Source organism: Anopheles funestus, chromosome 2RL (assembly GCF_943734845.2).
Source record: "Anopheles funestus chromosome 2RL, idAnoFuneDA-416_04, whole genome shotgun sequence".
In the NCBI taxonomy this organism is placed as follows: domain Eukaryota; kingdom Metazoa; phylum Arthropoda; class Insecta; order Diptera; family Culicidae; genus Anopheles; species Anopheles funestus.
In genome coordinates this window covers 62,810,145-62,832,558 of record NC_064598.1, presented here as the reverse complement: position 1 = coordinate 62,832,558, position 22,414 = coordinate 62,810,145, and the positions used below count along the sequence as shown (strand labels likewise).

General features: G+C 38.5%; 1 protein-coding gene across 2 annotated transcripts in view; it reads left to right on the top strand.

Annotated features, from left to right (window-relative positions):
- Window positions 1-22,414, top strand: part of LOC125766134 (lachesin-like) — a 40,667-nt gene that overhangs the window by 10,186 nt on the left and 8,067 nt on the right. For both annotated transcript variants that reach the window (XM_049431811.1, XM_049431810.1), the window contains exons 2-3: window positions 17,685-17,791; window positions 21,659-21,875. In XM_049431811.1, the coding sequence (XP_049287768.1) occupies window positions 17,685-17,791; window positions 21,659-21,875 (324 nt within the window). The remainder of the gene's footprint in view (window positions 1-17,684; window positions 17,792-21,658; window positions 21,876-22,414) is intronic.

Sequence of the window (22,414 nt, the reverse complement as noted above, 5' to 3'; positions counted from 1 at the left end):
CTTGCGGCGTATCACATGTTCGGCCCCTTTTGCGCCACATACACACACTCAGATAGGTGCGAATATGAAACGAGGGTGCGAAAGATGAAAGTGCAGATTTGGTTTGGAAGTTTCGCATTGTTTTGTTTGCCCACTAATAATGTATGTGGGTGTAAAGTGGATTGGTCGCATTACGCCATTTGTACATTGTTGTATTTGACTGTGAATGTAAGATGAACATTTTTTAGGCTAAAGGGAGCGTACCAAATATAAGATGTATTTTTAAACCACTTTACCCTCAAACATGCATCCTTGGTTTTTTTTATAAAAATGTGGCAACAAAAATACCTTAGCTATATTTCCATTTTATTGTTTAAAAAGGTAGTTATTTCTGACATTTTAATGATTAATTAATAAATGGACTAAAAATACAAAAAAAAAACAAAAAAAAATGTTTCATTAAAACATGTAATAAGCTTCATTTTTTTCAATATTCAAATTCAAACTCTTATTAGATTAACTTTGCTTCTGTTAAGTTGAGCTGTCTGGTTGTTTTAAACGTTTCATTTTATTGCTTCTTCACTTTCATAAAATTTGAAAGAAATCGAACGAAGGAAGGAATACAAATGATCTATTCCTAAATTTAAAATAATTTAGTAACATTAAAAATTGATTGTCCTTTTGAATGAATGAAATAAAATAAATTTTATAAATGTTTGACATCTTCGCGATAGTAAAAGTCAAAATTTCTGCCATATGCAATGTAACGTCGATGATAATCTGCAAAAAAACACAAACAACAGAAGCGTAACTATCTTTCTCGACTTTTTCCTGAAACGAAAAGGCAGCCGTTGTGATTGAATTTAAATTTAGCTAATTTACAAATCTTTCCTTCACATCGTCACGGTGCGGTTGGTTAGTAACATCACAAAACCACGATCCCATGTTTAGACGATCACAGCCCGTCTTGTCGTGTCTTTGTCGCCTCACACAATGTTACCGGTGAAATGAAAACGAAACGGGACACGCGATCTCGACGGATAGATGACAAACCATCGCTAAAAGGTTCAACCAACTGCTCTCGCTCACTCAGATCGCATCACACCACGATCATATGATGCATGTGGCATGTTGCATGCGATGCCAACATTGCAATCATTCCGAGGGTGACAAAGCGGATGATGCTTAACGATGAGAATAAAGTGAAGTGAGGCCCCCGGGGGTTAGTTCCGTACGAGAGACCGTGACCGGAGAGCGCAGCATACCGGAGTTCATTAAAATCATAATGTTTAAACGCATAAAGTTGGCACCGTCAAGTCGGTTTTTATGCGTGGATATTATGTAGCGTGCATCACGAAGAAGATTTCCTCTCCGTTTTCTGTGGTTCCGCATAAAATTTTGTTGAAAAAGAACCCCTCGACGGAATGGAGTAAAATGAGGGATAAAACACGATACTCGTTTAGCTAAACGGTGGTAAAAATAGAGCACTGTTATTTATGCATTAAAAAGCCAACATCGGATGACATTAGCTTAGCGTGGAGTTGGATATGGGAACGCGCAAGATGCCCCCGAATGTTTGCCAGACTTCATGGCTACGACAAACTCGAACGCCCAGTCCGAGGTTGGATATTTCAAGCGCTGATGTTCTGTTGCACTTAAGCTCGCAGGCAAGAGTTAGAGTCTGGTTCAGGTTTGTCACTTATTGCTTGCATTCCACGTTTGTTTCTCATTTGTTTGTAACACTTCCCCTGGCCGATTGCGGATGCGGAAACACTGTCGATGAAAGTGTTTACTTCATAGATTTTCCACGAAAATTGTATTGTTTCTTGCAAGAGTTCTGGGCAACTCTCTGGCATGCGTTGTTTACGATGCACACGTTAAGGAAATTGTAAAGATTAGAAAAAGTTGCTAAGTTTCTTTAAGATATTTTCACCCGGTCGGTCAAAACATTCGATAAAAATGTAACACATAATGTTGGCAACTGAATTTGAATCTCAAACATCAAAACCAATGTTTCTTTGCCTTTTCAAGCCAACAAACCATAACCACATTTACACATTCTATCCGCGCCACGTGCCGATACGAAAGAACGCCACAAAAAGCAATGGCAAAGGATTACATTTGCAAAACTCTCCAGATGCTTCCAAAATGCGCCGGTGATTTTGGCGACTTTTAGGGTAGCTTGAAAAATGACTGCAGTGATAAGGAGTGATACACCGGTTCGGACTTGAGCTTTGGGCTGACAAGCCAAATGTTTTTTTTCCTGGGGCAGACAGACCACTACCGCCATCACCCAGTCCAGGTGGTGGGATGTTGAAAAGATTTGTTTTGATAAGTCGTACTTTCGTGCTACGGTTAAGACACGTCAGTCACGTGAATTTTTCGCTATAGATTATAAAACTTTTCCTTCGATCAAGGTTGAACATGAGCAATGCACAATGGATTTGTATGTTTTGTCGACAGAAATTTGTTTGGCTGATACGCAGGATAACTCGGTATGGAAATGGAATGGAGAATTTTCGTGTGTTTACTACTAATAGAAGGTTTTTTTTGCATAACGGAAAATGAATACGACAGAATCGTTATTTGACTTCGAGAAACAAAACCGAATTTGATAAACTTGATGAAAATATAGTAATTTTATTTGTACATTTTTGGGTATTATTGAGAACATTTTTTGTCAGAATAAGTAAGATACAGATTCATACGGCCTGGCCGTCCATATTGAAATAAAAAATAACTAAGATACAAGTGATGAACTTTTATTTAAGTACAAAAAATATAAAAATGAACCGACTTGAGTCAGTTTCAAATAAAACAAACAAATAAAAATTGAAAGCTAAATGTAAAATAATATATCGTTTGATGTTGAAAGTAGATACAGACCTGATATTTAAATATGTCTAATTACATGCAATTACATGCGTATTTGTAGTTTTAAACTATCAATTTTTTTCTTTTTTGTTATTATTTTTTACCTTTTTATGGCCAATGTTTCGCAATATTTGACTGTTTTGTAAGCATGAAATAGTAAATTTTTTTGAAATAATATGCTACAAGAAAAGATTACATAGCTTAACTGATTGTACTAAAGAGTGGTAAAGGATTTGTTTTTGTTACATTAAACCTGTAATACTCGAATCCTCAATTGATTATTTTTGTCGAATGTATCATATGTTAATAGAAAAATGTATCAAGTGTTGCTGAACCATACAAAGAAGCAACCGTATACTGTGAAGCAGTTCACCTGAGGTTAAACGGGAACAAGAGAGCCAAGTAAGATGATTGAAACTGCTCGCTTTACGATAATGCTTTATACCTTGAATGTTTCAATTTTCTCGCTTCTCGCTATAGAAAGGTGAACTTTGCCCTAGTTTGATTGCTCTTACCGGCGCTATCGTAATGGTAATGCTTCATGCAAATCAAAAGTCTGATGAATAAACACAGCCCGACATGCTGCAAGTTAGTAGCGTAGATGTTTATTTCCTATCGAAGGTACCTTCCGGGGCGGGGGCCTGCACTAGAAGAAACAATCATAGGTCAAATAAAGGTAAACAGCTGAGGTGAATATGTTTGCGTTCCTATCCGTTCGGGTGTTGCTCATAGCCGAGTAGGAAAAACGTTCACCCATTTTCGAGTTCTATTTTTTATTCTTTGTACCAACAACTTCTGTCTAGCTATGGGAATGGGTAATGATCGATTTCAGGCCACCGTTCACTCGTATGCTATTGTTAGGTGAAAAGGTGTGCATACTTTACAAATATGCTGTATTTGCTAACTGCTGAACGGCAGACTGAATTGAAGAATCATTACAAATGTTTCATGAATGCAGTCAATTTTCACTCATTCAATTGCATAATGATTCTAACAAGTATGTATAAGTTAAGGATACCTTAGGCGTTCTTTTGGCGTTGGCTCGAAGATACAAAATTGATTAGATGAAGGAAAAAATATTACACCTCCGCAAGATTTTGCTCAATTTTTTCCCCTTATTAATGATGAAGATGAGTGACCTTAAACTAGCGTCATGGCATTAGTTTAATGCTCCAGAACATGTTGTTGCTGTCGCATTAGTTCACGCAAAAAGGGTTAAAATTGTTGGCACCGATTTCACTTTCCACGACATTTCCTTTTTGCTCAATCGTACCGCTAATCGACTTGGCGGAAGAGCATCGGTTCGGTGATATTGACATTTAAAAAAGTTATTTTCATACCCACTTATTAATAAAATCCAGACGCAATAAAATCTGGCGTACAAGGCGACCGGCGTCCGAACGAAAATGCACGTGTAAACTCTGGCATTCATGCAGCAACTGTCAAGCATTCGTCATATATTAATTTACAGCCACAACACGACACCCGTCGTTTGATAGCAAATGACATGAGAAATGAAGAAAAACATGCTCCACTTTTATGGCGCAGAGTAAAAACGGCCAATGCTTAATGCAGTATCGTGAAAATGTGAATTCTTGTTCAAAACACTTTAAATTACTATATTTCTTCGGCGGCATAAAGTGACGCATCTTTCAATCCCGCAATCAGGTGAAAAAGTATAGTAAAAGAAAGAAAGAAAATGATATAAATATTCTTAGGGCTTGTGTCAGTGTGTGACATGTTGCTTACGAAATTCGATGCAATCAGACCCAATGCTACCGGTCATAAATCTGGAAAGCAAGAATTGGAGCTTTATTTTGAAACATATTAACGTGACGCAGTGGAAACGGTGGAAAAGCAGTGGTCAGGGTCCAAAGTGTGGAAACGTACTGAGGAAAAACGGATATTGGAATATCCGATGACAAACATAATGTAGCAACAAGTTTTTCAACCCGTTCAACCCAACCTCCCGCACCTACGCACGCCCGTCATATGGATACGAATATCGGGATATCATTTAACAATTTTCATAATTTCCATAAATTACCCCAACGCATCCCGCACGAACCAACCGGCTCGTGGTGGGTTCATCGGCAACGATTAGCACACCGTTTCGGTTGAAGGTTGGTGGTGCGTGAAAAGTGTTTTCCCCCCCGAACAACAACATGTTGGCGAGGAAAATGGTATGTGGCGCAAAACAAGCGCAACAATAACGTGCTCCAAAAACCAAAAAAAGGGTTCCCCGTTTTGTCCGAGGTTAAATAGGGGAAAACTCGTCCTCTTTTTATCCCTCTCTCTCTCTCTCTTTCTCTCTCTCTCATTTAACCCTTTCTGGCTCTTTTCCGTTCATTTGGAAACGGTTGTTTGTATACGCCCCGGTCCGCTTAAAGGAAGTAGACGACAGTGGAGAACCTTTCCGGGTCGAAAGGGGTTTTCCATCTAAATCGGTCGGAAAATGTTCGGAATCGGCAAAGTGAAGCAAAACCGGCGGAGGAGGAGCAGAATGTTTACACATTCATGAGTACGTCTCGTCTGTGACTGAATTCGAGCAGGATTGTGACGCGTCCGCTCGTATGTGCTCGGTTCTTCGGCATGCGATCTGTATCTTCCACACACATTTGACGCAGCTTCGGGCCCGCCAACCAGTTCGTCAGTTCCGGAAGGGGAAGAAGGCATAATAAATAATAGAAACATCGCCATCAGCTTCGAACAAATACGACAACGAGCGGGCTCGATTCATTTCGATTGTAACGAAATCTACGGGTGGAAAAGGAATTTTCCCTCTGTTTGTGCGTAGGATGCGTTTAATTCAATCGTCTTGTCGTATTGCTGCCGCTGAGAAGATGTTGGTAAACACGAGGATGTTCTACGAAAAAGGTATTGAAGAATGCCGCCTTAATGTAACCGTTTCTCCATGTTTGTTCTACCAATTGACGTTCCTATCCATGCTTTGAGATATTTAAGCATTGATGAGAATTTTTTTTCCGAAAAAGGAAAAACAAAATTAATTAAACTCATCTAAAAATATTTTTAACGAACATGTTTAAGGTGGAACATGTTGTGGAATAGTTTGATAACGATTTAATTGCTTATAATTGTCATTTACTTAATTATTTAAATTTATTAAATATTTGTATATGTAAAACATGAGATCAAAACTTAATTTGTTACATATTTTCCGAGAGAAAATATAATCGAATCGAATCGAATATAACATTTGCATTGCATAACCATTTAGAGATTTATGAAATTTTTTACAAAATGTCATACTTTTATCACCGAGATCAAATTTTAGTACAAAACAAAACTTTCTCTTTCATCATATTATCAAATGGACAGTTGCTAGAGATTCAGCCGTAAACAAAACCCTTCATCTTAAGCAACGGGTGTGATGATGTGTCGCACATGGACGCATTAAGTGACAGTAAGTGGAAGAAAACAGCCAATCCTCAGATTAGTCGGATTTATTTCTTCTGACCAAGAAAAGAAAAAAGGTAAAACGACCGGCTGTAAACTATCGCACACACCGGTGTGTAAAACCCGCCGAAATATTGCCTGCTGGGCCGTAAACAAGTGTATGCCAAGTAAACATTTTTCGTCCGCGAGAAGGATTGTTTTCCGACGGCGCAAGGCACGTGATCGATTGCATACTGTGGGCAGAGATAGAATCGTTCCAACTTGTAACGGATTCGTAGGAGAACGGATAGGGGAAAATATGTGGAAAATCTCAACCGATAACTTCAGATGTTACTTTAAAGGAAGTGAGAAGAAAAAGAGGCAACGTCCCCTGTATTAGAATCGTCCCGCTGTGGACGGATGTTTTCATTTCGGCTAATGATATCATCAGTCGTTCAGAACGTGGTTTCATTGTTTATTGTTACAATCGGCAGTCTAAATGGTTGGCAGCGACCATTTACGACGGGGTTTGTGATGTTACCGTATCGTTTTGGACGGGTGCTGAAAAACCTATCGGCGTCTGATGGGTATGCTTACAAAAATAAATCATTAACCCTTAAACAGTTGTTGTTTTATGATGGTAGAACGTTGACAGCAGTACAATGCTCGTTACGTTTTATGTAAAACAAATATTCAATTTCGATTGTTTAAAACATAAATAAACATTCAAATGAGTTCAATGTACGGCGAAAGATGAATAATATTCAAGCAAACAGCTTGTTTTTATTTCATATTTATAATATTTTTATTTGTCAGATAATATAGAAAGAAGCTATTTGTCTTTTTCCGATTGCAACATCAGCAAAAAGATAAAAGATTATTTTTATTTTCTTGACATAATAGAACAAAAAAATCTAAAGAAAATTATCATATTTTTGGTCGATTATCTCAAGCTAGCATTAGCAAACCGTTTGAGTAGAAAATTAATTCAAATAATTGTCTTTCCTTCTTGAACGACGCAAAACGATAAATATTAAGCATTAATATGCTCAATTTCCCCTTATTTCAACCCTCCATTAGTAGTGCATCAGGAAAGAGAAAGTTATTATTTATGTGTTTTACAGCTGCTGTTGCAGGAATGGTTGCAAGAAAACACTATCGCGAATAGAACTCGTCGCATACTCTCGAATACTGATGGCAATTAGAAAATCTCCAACAAAAACCCCATCGATTTCGGGTATGCGTTGCATTGATTTATCCAAAATCCTTACGATGACACTCGCAATAAAGAAGAAACGTTACAGATAGCCCAGAGAAAGAGCTGCCACGTCCTAGGACAACAACTGGCGCCATCGACACACACATGCCGGGCGAGTGGCGAAGAAAGTATAATAAAAGCAAAACAAAATAAAAGGAATGAGCGTCACTATCAATTTATTACATTTTAACGCAACATGTGCCGTAGGATTAATTTTGATGCCGACCGCAACGAATGGCGGAACGAAAGGCATGACCAAATCGCTACCGTGTGTGTGTATGTGTGTATGTCCGTTCGAAAGAACTGCTTATCTTTGCCAAACACGTGCAGACATTGTGCCGAAGAGGATGAAGTTACTCATGCTGGCCGGGTAGAATCGTTGTTGGGGAGTAAAATCGTATGACAACATGGTTCGAAGCATTGTATCGGAAAGTCGATATCGGTTCGATCGGAAATCTCAAGCTGTTATCCGACCAAATTGAGCCCTAGCTTTTCGTGATCGTGTGCCAACATAATTCACGCAAGTGCTTTGGACCATCCTTCGCCACCCATCGGTAGCCATTTGTGCGTTGATTTCCAGCCTGTTGTTCGTGTCTTTCGATGTATTTGGAGCATCTTGAGCCTTTGCCCTAGAATGACACCGAAGGAAAGCAAGGACACAGATGGGACGGCAGATAGCGATCGGATCACATAAGGAAAATGAGTTTCCTGCCCTAGCATCTAGCTCTTCTCTAGCTCTCCTCATCGTTCAAGCTACCGACAGTGTTCCAGAACTACGCGTAACCGTTTCATCGCATTTTCACGACCAAAGCAGTAGAATGTTAACCTGCGAAGGGGAAATTGTCGATTTGAATTTAGTGAAATTATTTGACTGTCGTACTCTGGCACAAGTCACGTTGGATTTTGCTTTAGCCATGATTTTTTTTCCTGCGGAAAGCTATACGGTTGCGGAATGCGTCGTAGTCTCTTGGCTTATGGTAGTAAAAATTCGTAACCAAAATCGTTTCTGTGTCGTTTGCAGTTGTTGCGGTTCCGGGTGGTTTTTGTGGCAGTGAAACGGTGAAACGAATCAAGTAGCATTAGTGGGGCACTAGAGTGTATGCTCTGGCCACACAGTTGGAGGATGAGCTGAATGTTTCACGTTTGTGGGAAGGAATCCAAAACGTAAACCCCTTTACGGAAGTCTTTCCACCGTTGCGTTGGCTTTACTTTTCCATTCATGTTTCATGGTCGCTGCTTTCTCGGCAGTAATAAAATAGACCGATCCACCCAGGAGAGCGTTTTCAAGGAATTGTTATGAATGAAGGTTACATATAGAATGAAGCATGGGAACAGACGCGTATGAAAATTACGCTACACATTGTCGAACAAAGATTGGCTTTGTTTTTTTCTGTACTTTCATATATTTAACACAGCATAGTTACACTTACATGACTTTTCTCGTCTTAAAGTGAAGCGTATTTCCCGCCCCGATGCGATGCTCGGGTGCCAAATGGACTGGAAAAAATTCCAACATGAATTACACGCATGAAGGCACCATTAACAATTCAAAAAGGTGGTTTGATTTATTTAGCACAAATCTGAAACAAAGCCAGCCGACATTTGCAACAGGGGAATTGCTTTCTTTGCTGAAGAAACGTTGGTTTCGCTGGTGGAAATAGCATTACACCGCAACACGATCCGGTAAGAATGGAGTAAACTTATCTCGATGAATGGTGCGGAAGCGGGAAAATTAAGAGTTGGAATTAGAGTATGATTTTATATACCTTTGACTGTGTTTTTGTTGGGAAATTTTATATGCCGTGCAATTTGGTTAATATAAAACCAAATGTGGATGATAGAGCAATATTCGAGACGACTGAAGATGATAAATGAAGAAGAATTTTACCCTTATTGGGATATTGATAGGAAAATATCTTCAAACGTAAATAAACTTGTGGTAAAGGAAATGGTTGTTAAATCAGATTTTATAGACTAATAATACTGTCGTAAATTTCGATGACTTCTTCTCCGCGATGATTAGACGAAAGGCACACTTCCAACACAAGCAACTGGCTAGAGGCAGAACATTGTATTGTGCAATAAGCAGGTCGCGATTGCCCCCTGCGAGAAAATGACGGCAGATGTCGTGCAGGAAAAGTGCCAGTGTGCTGATCGATGACAGTGGCGCCAGTTTCGATCATTTACTAGTTTCGTCTCTCGGATAAGTCGTAGTCAGCTGACGAAGCCGTTGAAAGGGTCGGCTGTTTTGCCTTTGGAATGTGCGTAATGAAGCTGTGTGTTTGGTTATTTTCTACTCGTTATTTCAGATGATTATGTTGTTCATTTTCACCCACAAAAAGAAACCACACGCTCTTTTGTACAAGAATGCTGCCACAGGCGGAAAACTAATCACCGGTGACAAGTGACAACAGTTTCGTGCACTTCGTTGACCTTTATGTGCTTAAAGGCAGGAAAAAAATGCCAAAAAATGTGTTTTGTCGATGGAAATAGACTTTCGGTAAAAGGGGTAAGCTTATTATTTTCAATAAATGAAAAACACCCGCTTCCACATGATTGATGTTTGTGCGAAAATCATTTACTTGCGTGTACAGGGGATAATAGCGTAGGCCGCGGTAGTGATTCGTTGTCCCAGTCATTCCCCAAATGTCAAGCCAAATTGCAAAACTGTTTTAAAATATATTGTTCAAGTTTAAACAGTAAGCAAGCAAAGGATGTTAAAAATCATTATAAAAATGTGGGTAAAATATGAGTTTTTTACAATAAACTAAAATGATAACCGATAGGGAAGCAAAAGTGGTAAGATACAATAGGTAAAGAGGAATTTTGTTTCATAGAGGATATTATTATTTAGGAGTCATTAAAATGTTCATTTCTTACGCACCTCAAGGCTCAAAACGTCAGATTATCAATATGTTGAGACGTAACTCGATTCTGGTTTACACGAGTACACTGGCCAATTGGCGTTTATTTTCCTCGTAGGACAAAAATCCGACATCTTCAAACATGCTCTGTATTCGTAGTATTCGTCTGTGTTCTTCTGACCTAGGGCATCTTCGAGATGTCTGAACTATGTTCTCCTTCACCACACGAAAGGCTAACATATAACCCATGAGATAGTGCGTGGCCGAAAGTGTTTTCAAAATTGAAGACGGAGTTCTCGCTCTGCTACACCAACAGTTAAGGCTCGGGTAAATACTGGTTAATATATTGTATGTCCTAGGAGTTAGTTTGGATCGTATGATGCATTCGAATTTCACTTGTGCTCTCCTTCGGTTAAGTGCAATTGTGATCATGTCAAAGGAATTAAAATCATCTACGACCGAGATCGTTACCGAATCTGGTACGATCCAAACTACGCTGGTGAGCTGATACTTCTCCTTTACCGCCTCGGTTCTCAGTCTATTCTTAATGATAATATTGATTGATGATCTAATGATATCAAAGTCCTTCCCCGAAACCAAGGAGTCACAGAAAACAGGCAAAATTTGAACGAACGTGATCACCACTCCGTATGATTCCTACCAAGACTATGTTTCAAAATAGATAGATGTTACGATTCAATCTTTCTTGATTTCCATTTAATGATTGTGACGAGTATCTCCTCCAACCATCTCGCCATATTAAATCACTCGTTGACTAAAGTCCCACAATATGCCAGAACAGAAGTGGGAGGTGTTCTCAACATGGATGACATACGCGAAATATTCTTCTACCTTTCATATTAAACCATAACACCTATCCTTAAAAAGAGCTTAGATTTCCCCAAGATCAGAAAGTACAACTTTTCGGGCTGAGTCAATTGGCAACATTCGAATGGTGGGAACAATCATCTAAAGCCTGACGAGTCCAATTTTATAAATAATCGTAAGATCGTCGTTCCGTTCATAGTAATCCAAACATTTTATAATACAACTAGCTTACCCGGCAAACCTAGCTTTGCCCTAAAACATGCCTTTTGTAATTAAAGCCAACATTTTGATAGTTCAATCTTGATTCTTGTGGTATTATTAGAGCGTCGATTAGAGAATATCGTTGATTATTCGAAAATTCTGAAATTATTGCCATTCTTAATCCAAATGATATTCCCGATCAAAGCAATTTTCTTCTTCTTCTTCTTCTTCTTTTATGTCTCTCCTTCTTTTCTGCTACTTCAAGATGCATTTCTGACTTTCCTTGTCGATTGGGATTTAACACCAGGTCCTTCCGTGGAAGCCACCGATTCCACATGTACCACCGAGCCGCAAATCACTAAATAGTATTTTTTACATACATTACATTTGCTTTTTATTTATTTATCACTCACTTTACGCTTTAATGAATAAAATTGCACAAATAAATCGTCATGTGTACCTACTTTGATTGATTTATTCGTTAGAACTTTTTTGTTTCAGTAGTGTTCAACATTATTCGTGTTGAAAAAATGGCTATGTCTACTTGATAACTCCCGTATGAAAAACAGAAAAGAACTCATAATATTGGCCAGAGGCCACCTAGCGAAACGAACTATAGCGCTAAACCTATTCTCATACCTAACGAACGTACAGTGAAAATTTCATACACTTCGGTTCAGCCGTTTAAGAGGAGTTTGCACACTAACACCGCGACACGAGAATTTTATATATATAGATTAAAACAATTGTATTACAATTTAATTATATACAATTTAATACCAACAATTCATCTGATCATCTTTCCATCGACAGAATTAAGGCATTCCAGCCCATGTTTTAACTTCATCGATCTTCTCTGAGCTGACATTTGGCCCAAGAGCGAGAAGTGTGTTGATGTGGTGGACTTCAAATTTTCAATAGTTGTTAACAAGACTACCATAAAGGTACAAGATTGTAGATTTCGTTAATTTTCATCCTGAACTTTTTCAACCCGAATAGTTTTCTGCCACTTACAGAACATGTATCTGCTATATAAGTGGATCTGCTACATAAGCTGAAAACACAAAAAAAATACAGAACTGTGATTACTTCTGTAAGTGGTGAAAACTAAGATGGATAATCTTATGCTCATAGCACAAATCCTTGATAACAGAATGTTTTTAGCTCTTATTGTCGTTGTTTATTTCAGATATTACCCAATTATCTCAATAGTGACAAGTAAAGTTGAAACGATCGTGAAAAGAAAGATCGAATAGCTTGCATGCTACCCTTTGCAGGTTATCTCTAGGCATTGAATATCCTTGGATAAATAGTATCAGTTTAACGTAAGAAACATTATTTTTGGTCAAACTACAGCCCAAACTATTGGCGTATTGGTAAATCAGTTTTACTGAATAAACCCTTTGGTTTAAAACATTATATTTCTGCTCGTATTCTACTCCTATTAGTATTCTACACGTAAATATTTGCAAGTGAAGCAATCTGCTTGCTTTCTTTCAGATGATTTTACAAAGCATAGTACTCAGCAAAATAGCGTTTACTAGCGAACCATCAATCAAATTAGATGTTAGTGGTTATTCAAAAGATTTGCTGTTCGTTGTACGATGTACAACGATAACAATAAACCATCCCATAAAAAATGTCCTCCATGTGCTTCCCGATCCTTTTAACGAAATCAATCAATATCTCTTATGCCACTGACTTTATGTTTCGTCGGTGCCGGTGACATTGTACTCCGCCATACTTCGATTGCTGTGGCTCTTTTTGGTACAGGAGTTTTTAGTATAGGAGTACGCCTTTTTGGCTCTTTTGCCCTCCCAAGCCTCCATTGTCACATATGCACCAAGGTACATTGTTTGGCGGAAACATACTTTTGACATCGTTTGACAGCAGGAAATCGAAATATGGAAATGGCGAGTACGTAAAAATCATAATACATAGAGCAGTTGGGACTTACGTTCAGTGTTGCTTTTTTTTTAACTTGGTTTCATACAACCCCACATCCTATGGTCAAAGTTGCTTCCCTGAGTCTGCCGATGTGAACAAATCTGGGGAGAAAAAAATATGAATCGGGTTATGTTTCCCGAGTGCTCCCGAGTGTCTATTTGATTTTGTGAAGTAGCGTTTTTCTCCGCACAGGCCATTTGTGTTTGGTTTTGGCTTTTTGGGAAAGGATTTTTCAATCTACCAGCAAACTTACTCTCTTTCCGCTTGCGGTGGCACGAACGTCTGCATAAATCTTTCGTTTCGCCCAATCCCCCATCAGCCCTTCAGCTTCGACCCTATCAAACATGTGTACGTGTGTGTATGTGTGAGAAGGCATTTTGAGAAAACGGAAGACAAGCATACCTTCACAAAATATGACCCTACTGAAAGGTATCGTTTGGTCCCACCAACCCGAACCTACGCGCCTTTGGAGTAAATCCCTTTTCGTTGCTCTGCGTGAGTTTTATTATGTTCCGTGAAAAGGAAAGCAAATAAGCGGAAAATGAATAAATGTAAATATTCGCAATATGGACAGGTGTGGTAGTATAAAAAATATAATACATACATGAAAAGGGTGGTTTATGACACGCAACATGGACATTGGGAATTTAGTGTGTGCTTGAGTAAATGATAAGTAATTCAAATACAGCCTATTCTGAACCAATTGCTTTATAAAATTTTCAATGCATTTTGTGCATCATATCTGGTGATGTCAAAACCAGCATGCAAAAGGTAAGAAAATAGTTGTTATCTTTACGCTTTGTGGGCTTGATTGCATAACAAATGAAATTATTCCATGTAATCAGAGTTAGATAATCACATCAAACAACCGCATCTCGGGTGGCTTACAGCTCGATTCTGAAGCAATTGAAGCAATACACGGTAACTTTATGGCAAACCAAATCCTACATTCAGTCCTCAATCCTTCGCTAACGATGGGGCGTTTCAAGTTCTACTGATTTGTTCCACAATGGCGCTAAGATATCAACAAGGGTGCCAACAAACAACTAGCTGACAAATTCCTCCCCGAAGCGCGTGTATTTCCTTCACCAGGTTTTCCAGCACTTTGCAATCGCATCCTGGAACCATGGTGGTTCCACAGAAGGTTCTCTAAGCTGATCTGTTAGGACGATCCTTTAGCAAGATGGGAGAGGAAAAAGCACAGAAGATAAAAGAGATTCGTATACTACAACAGTGCACTAAAGTGCAAACTTTTTCACTGCATATGCGTGGTGTTTTTTATTTTTTATTTTATTCTGCCCTCACGTTCTTCTTTCCTTTTAGATGTTCTGTACGACTATTTTTGTCGTAAATGTGGTTACGGGGAGTTGTTTTCCTGAATGTACTTTGTGATATTTTTTTTACCGTTTACTATATTCCTCTTCCAACTTTGGTTCCGACTGTCTATGGTTGTCGTTTGCTGTAGGACCGAGGTGAACAAAAAGTTTATGTTTATTGAAAAAGCTTCGAGTAAATCGTATTCAGGAGAATCGTGGTCCTTGATGGGAACCACCGAGACAATGGTAAAAGAATGGGAAAAGTATTTCATGCGTACTTAATTTAGAAAAATATGTTCCTCCACCTCGGCACTTTGGCCAGACCTTTGCTGTTGGTTCTTTGCTCCGTTTACACTTTATGCGAGGCCGGATGTTTTCGAAATTGTTTCGAGCATGTGTCATCCTAAAGTTCACACATGGGAACTGCCTTTTTTGTTGGAACTGGAAGAGCAGATCAATTTTCTTATTTTGAAATACATGTATATAAGTTTAAACTTGTAAGGTATGAATATTTGAAATCAGGAATTGCTGTTGAAATCTCAACAAATACTTCATTTTCCCTGTGGAAATCAAATATCAACAACGCAAATCGCAATTAGAAAGCTATTCTGTAATGTAATAATTTCTTTGAAACATATTATACATCAAACGATAAGTCTGTTCTGAAGATGATTTTAAACAAAACTCCATACCATTCCTTTTCAAATCGATTTTACAATCTGGCAGTCTTAACCGTTTTCTTAAAAAATCAAGCATTTGCGATAACATTTTTAATCATGGTCTTCTTAATGGTACAGGACAATCGTTCTTTCACGAAGAACCGTTCCCTTCACCTAGTTCCACGGCAACACAGGAAAAGTTTTCGAATAGGTCGGTTCTTCGGTTGAATTCAATGCTCGTTAAAACAATCTTGAACTCATCGACTTCATTAGACTCTTTTGGCGAAGAAGTGGAATGGGCAACCCCATTCGGCCGAACGTACACATCACCGCATCTTAAGGATAGGACGCCAAACGCATTTAACAGAAAGCGAATGGAAGAGACAAAGGTTATGTCTGGTGCCACATACCCTCCCTTCGTACGGTAGACTTGAATGGACGCAGCAGAATTGAACGCGACATCAACGGCTCCCAACGAGTGTAGCCTTTAATTTTATTTACTTCGGCTGTCGACATTTCCGGAATATTAAAAGAATATACGTAGCCCATCCCTGCTACCGGGCTGCGGGATTCAACCGGACTGCGGACTTCAACGGTTGAAACGGTAGATAAATATACTTCACGGAACCGTTGTTCTTCGTGCAAACAGTTGGAAGAATGCACCTCACCTAAAAGGATCCATTCCGTATGTTGCGGATGTATGTAACTTTTCTTTTTCTCCTTTGTCGCTAGAGCAGGCCGGTCGCGATACGGGTCCTGCTCTTGCCTCTAAAAAGCAGAGAAGAAACGAAATTAGGTTGAATCACCATTTCAGTATCAACCTTAATTGAATTACAATTGTATCCTTTCATTCGCCATTGCCATCCATACGATTACGTGCCACGGATTGTGTCCTGATCGCCGATCGTAACGAGAGGACCTCAGTCCGAACTGGGACTGTTTTCACCGAGAACATTCGTTCGCATTCGTTCTAAGGTTTTGCAGGATAGAACGGACATTATCGGTTACGATTGAAAGTGAACTTTTCGGAAGCAATGTACCGTAGTAGTGGAATCGTTGCGGAAAATTGTCGTTCGTGGTAAAATACAGGCAGAGCGAAACGATGGGTTTTTGGTGGACCGTTATAAGACCTGATTTGATAGATTAGTATTCGTAGACGGTATCCAATGTTCGAAAGGATGGACTAAAGATATTTCACTGAGCGAGGTAATTCTACCATCGTTCTGATATGGGCAAATGATTGTTTAAAAAGAAGAGACACAAAAATCATTTATCTGAGCAAAATTGTTTGAATCTGCGATAGAATAGGATTTGTTTGTAAAACAATTCGCATTTCGTTAAGTGTTTTAACGAAATTAATTTTTAAAATTAATTTTTAATTTAATTTAATTTAACTTAATTTGTAAGTACTGATATTTTCAAATATAAAACACAGGAAAGATATTTTTACGTTAATAATAACGGCTTGTTCGAGTTGTTAATCATTAGAGAAAAGTCTGTCACTTGAAGTGTAACTTTTCTGTTAAAGTTGACCATCTGGCTTTAATACAGGTAAACTCCATCTGTCGCCAACACATCGTCACATCGTGCTTTATGTTGAAGTCATCTCGAGGGATCACAAACAAAAAACTTACCACACGTGACCTGAATTTCAGATCAGGAAATTCGTTCACCAGTTGTAACTGAAATGATGAAAAGGCTTTTTTTAATGTTGCCTCTGGATGAATAGACGAATATAGCTAATTCCTGAAATATAATATCATACCATAGTACCAGTGCAATAATTATAATGAGGAACTTTATGAATTGCTGATGTGGCGTATGTCTCGAATGATGTATATTTTTGAATAACCTCAGTCTGTAACCATCTTTAGTTTGCTCGAACCTCGACCTTCTCTCTGTGCATTTGTATGATGTGCTAATTAAAATCCAAAACATATAATTTTACATTCACACGAATTTTAGTTGGTAATTGAGCTCGAAACTATCTCTAATGGCAATATTTTTGCCAGATAACTGTTGAGGTTAGTTTCTTGAGTGTGTTGTTAAATTCGATGAACATGAAATTATCAAGCTTGAACTTTATCTGTCATTCTAAGTTAACTCAACGGATGTCACGTATCGATTTTAATGAACCTAGCGTATGAACAACGATCAATTCAGTTGCTGCGGATCATATGAACTTTGTTACCGGAAGTTCGTCTTGTTGACAGGTACCACACCTGTTGATATCCAATAAGTTTACATTCATGTCAAACTGGGCCTCTGCTATTTACAGGTTCAATGACGGTACATATAGCATTCAATAATGAAATAATATCATTGAGTAATTTTGGTTTTTTTTTTGTTTGCTTTTTTACAGCCGTGCTGGAAGACCCAGAGTTTACGGATGTCATAGAGAATATAACTGTGCCAGCAGGACGAAATGTAAAGTTGGCATGCTCGGTGAAAAATCTCGGATCGTACAAGGTAGGTTTAGAGAAGAAGTTTTTAAATTTTGTAAAAATGTTTTTGATTTACGTATGAGTTTCAACTGTTAGAAGGGATAAGCTTTTTCCCACTTATATTTAATGTCGAATTTCTTATTATATACTTTGACTCAATCTATTTGTTGTTAATTTATGTTTGCATTTTTACGATCATTTTGATACTTTAATAAAACTTTTAAAATATTCAAAACATTTAACATTTGAATAATTAAATTAATTAATTAACATTTAAATTACCAATATTCTTTAACGAAAAAATAAAAATCTTTAAAAATTGGTAAACAATATCTTTGCTGTATGAACATGAAACTGACACACCTCACATCATGTTTGACCTCTATTTCAGCATTCCCTTAGAGATATCAACATTCCAATTTCTATCGAATTTAGTTTTTCTTTGCACACCTTGTAGGAAGCATCACGCTCAGCTTCAATGGAGACCGCACACAACTGAAATCTCGATTTCGGACGATAGTGTCGGTTGTCCTGATTTCCGCATCCCAGAATAAATTCTTCCCACTCAGTCCCCACGCTTCCATCAGCAGACGAGACGATTTATAGGTTTGTTTACGAAATTTTTGCAGCACACTTTTCGGCTAGACTGATGTAATGGATTTTCACTGATTCCTCCAGGACCCGGGAGCGAACGAATGACTGTAGACTGGCAACTGTAGATGCTCGGCTCGGATCGCTTCAAATAGCTGAGCTTGTTTCAAAAACCACCAGCATGCGACTGAATTTAACTTCTTTGGCCAGTTTGGTTTTACTTTTGCTGAATGGAGGAATTCCACATTCGAATGGTAGAAAACGGTCGGGACAGCGTATGGCTTGGGCCGTATTCGTGTCGCCATCGCTTCTGTAAGATTAGTAGATAAGGAACTTTTGTGGGGCACGAGCACCACGAAAATGCCCGGGAAGAGCGTATCGGTACAAGCTGGGTTGATTTTGAGGCTAAGAACGTTCACACTATCGACCACTTCAAGGGTTCAATTCGGTTTGCCCTTCGACTTGTTCCGTTACCGGTGGTAGGTTTCGAATTGCGGCAAGCATTGGACATAAATTATGTATGGTCAGCGAAAGCGAAGAATCAAAGCTGTTTGGAATAGTTTTGATTTTTTTTTTAGTGTAGACATCGTCCCGTGCAATTTCTTGTCGGAGCGTATTGAACATTACGTGACACGGGTGGCGTTTAATTAGTTTCCAAATGTTGTGAATGAAAGAATTTAATACAACTGTTTTGTACAGTGGTACAGTGGATGTTCTAGAAGTTCAATTTACTATCTAATAGCATTCGGAAAAAATCTACCCAAGAATAACATTCTTCAAAATGCTTCGTTATTTTCTAGTTTAAAAGACGAAAAGAATGTAAAAATACTGTAGAAAATACATACATTACGATATTTTTGTGATCTATTTTCCTTGTATCTTATATTAGCATTTTTGTGGATTTCGTATATTGTGGCAAAGCAAACGTTACCTTTAGTTGCTAAACAAAAAGTAGCTCACCTTCTATAGATACACGAAAGCATGGATGTAAAACGGATGGAATAGCAAGTAAAATGTGATGAAATTTGGAAAAATTTAGTCAAGATTGAATGATAAGGCATGCCTCTCATACCCATGCAATGAGCCTGTGTACGAATTACGAACCCATTTAGTGACACCTTTTTTTACTGCAACCGGAACAGCAATTTCGTGTCCGACAGGACACAATACATGACTTAGTTTCATTTCGTGTATATTCTCAACAATGGAAACTAACGACGAAAAATAGTTGCCACAAGTGATTGGTTTCAAAAGATTTGTTTAAAAAATATATATATCATTAAAAATGCGGTTAATTCCAATGTACCCTGTCGTTTTCGTATATTTTTACTGTTTCCATCAGAACAAGTGTTCTCTTATTTTGATCTCTATATTTAAACATTTTTCCACTGTCCACCCAGGACAAGGGGACAGTATCCATAGGGTGTCACTTTCAGTTGACACCACGGCAAGTTAAATGCTTGATGCAATGTGAAACAGTCACGATTAGAAACGAGTCCCGGCGCTGGAAGTAGAAAAATGAAGAGAAACACAACCGAGGGCAATCGGGTCTGGCCGGTTGGCTGTCTGTCGGTTTTCAAAAAGGGGACCATCATGCTCGTCGATGGTTTTGGGGCGACCATAAAAGAAGCTTAGCACATCGGAAGCCATCTCTCCCCAGCCTCCCATTTTCGGTTGAATTCCCTACCCAGCGCTCACTTGCACTACACCGATGTAAACAATAAAGGGCCGACACAAAAGCGATAATGGGAAGAAAATGACGATGGCTGTTTTGTTGACACAGTTTGAAATTAGTTTAATTTTAAAGCTTCCCTATATTAATTATGGTGGCGTGAAAAAGCATCCCCGCAGCTACTCGTGCGCCTCCAACTGTGACGGAAGGCTGCTAAACGGAGTGAATTTTTTTTAAACATAAAAAGCCGTTTTGTCGTTATTTGAGATTCGTGCTGAAGGTGAACACGATTATCCTCGTCGAAAGCAGTCTTTCGAAGCATTGTTGTGCATAATGTTTATGTGCCTGAGTACGGAATCTTGTATGCACGATCACGATTTGCTTCGAATTATGAGTAAACTGACTGTAAACTGACCACATTGGATGTTTGAAAAATGCTGATATCAGTTTGGCGGTTAATGCATCGTACATAAGAACATTTTTATATAAATTACATTAAGTTTATATATTCATATATTTTTCGTAAACCGCATTAAAAAGTGTGAGGATATTTTCCATATGAACATTTTAAATTAAAAGCATTAGGTATCATAAAGGATAATTGTAAAGTGCCAGAGGATATTCTAAAAGTAAAATCATTTTTACACGACCATTTAAGATTCACTTTGCCCATAGAGCTCTATTACACGGCACATGGGAAGTTTACTTGGCTCGGGACCAGCACTAAAATTGCCGGTTATGTTTGTTTTATTTAAATTACACCGTTTTAGGCCTTCTCTTTTAGTGTCCGGTTCGGATGCAGTTATTCCTACTGGGAAGCATGTGACTAAAAGGCCAAGTCTAGCATATGTTTACACGGTTTGTGTCATCCCTAGAGGCTGCCAACCGAACACTGGCGCTTGGTATTCAATTAAAAGAACATTTGCCCATTCTCTCTCTCTCTCTCTCTCTCCTCTCTCTCTCGCGCGCTCTGCTCATAACCTTTTCAATGAGCTAATTTTGCCATGACGACAAACCAGCCGCTGCAGTGATCTTTTATCGCACCGGCCATTGAGACAGTGGTTCCCCGGCCTGAATAGTGCTGGCCAGCAAACGGGTAATCTGGAATACTCCAACTGCCATAAAGCTCACGGTCCGCAGCGAAGGATTTTACCCTTTTCATGCGCATGGAATTCATAATGACCATTTTGCACTCGATCAATTTAGGATGGGCGCTTCGGCAGGACAAAACATCCACACAAGAATGGTTTTGCCGGCGACCGAAAAACCTTGGCGAGCCAGCACCGCATTGAGTGTATGTGATTTAACGCCTTGACTGTCGTTTTTACTTTATTGGGAGCATTTCCACGTGCTACTGAAGTTAGAAAATTTATGTTTGCAGCGATCATTGTTTACGATAAATATTAGCCAACAAACCAACGGTCCAGAAGTAAAGCAACCGTTTACATAGAAATATTATACGGTCCAGTTTATTAATTATGTAGCAACGATACAGCTGTAAATGGTTGTCTGGAAAGTCAAATCAATATGTTGAAAATTCTAGTAAAAATATTTCATTTATATAAAAACAAAAGTAACAACCGGTAAATTAATTTCTTTTCGCTTCATTCTACTCACTATTCTCAACAGGTTGCGTGGATGCACTTCGAGCAATCGGCCATACTGACGGTGCATAATCACGTCATCACGCGAAACCCGCGCATCAGCGTTACCCACGATAAACACGACAAACACAAAACGTGGTTCCTGCACATCACCAATGTGCAGGAGGAGGACAAGGGCCGGTACATGTGTCAAATCAATACGGTGACGGCAAAAACGCAGTTCGGCTATCTGCATGTTGTGGGTAAGGCACATCAATATTTTTCTTTTTTTCAATTTTTTTTAACCTCTTTGCTTTCGATAACCGGTTGAATTGAAATGATTGGTTTTTAATTGAATTTGAGTGGTACATTTTCGACAGTTTTTTACTTCCACTATTTTAATTGTTTCGTTAAAATCTGTAAACTTGTAAATTTCTTTCTCCAACAACAATGAAAATTGAAACAGTTGATTGCTGTTTATTTAAAACATTTGACATACGATCTTAAAATAGCATTATTTATTTTGTGAAAAACTTATCTCACATTACGTTGATTTAGCACAAAAAAAATCCTCATAAATGTTAATGACTGTTACTGTCTATTAAAATTGAAATTCGATACTTTTTAATTACATCACATCTCGTTAAACGCAACAAAAGCCATCTCGTTTGTCAATTGACGCTAGTGAATGGAACATGTCCGAATGCCCATTTAACCACAGATTTTGCACAACCATCACCATGGTCCCTGCCAAAAGAGCCATAATTACAAACGGAACTGACTTGTTGCATACAAATCGAGC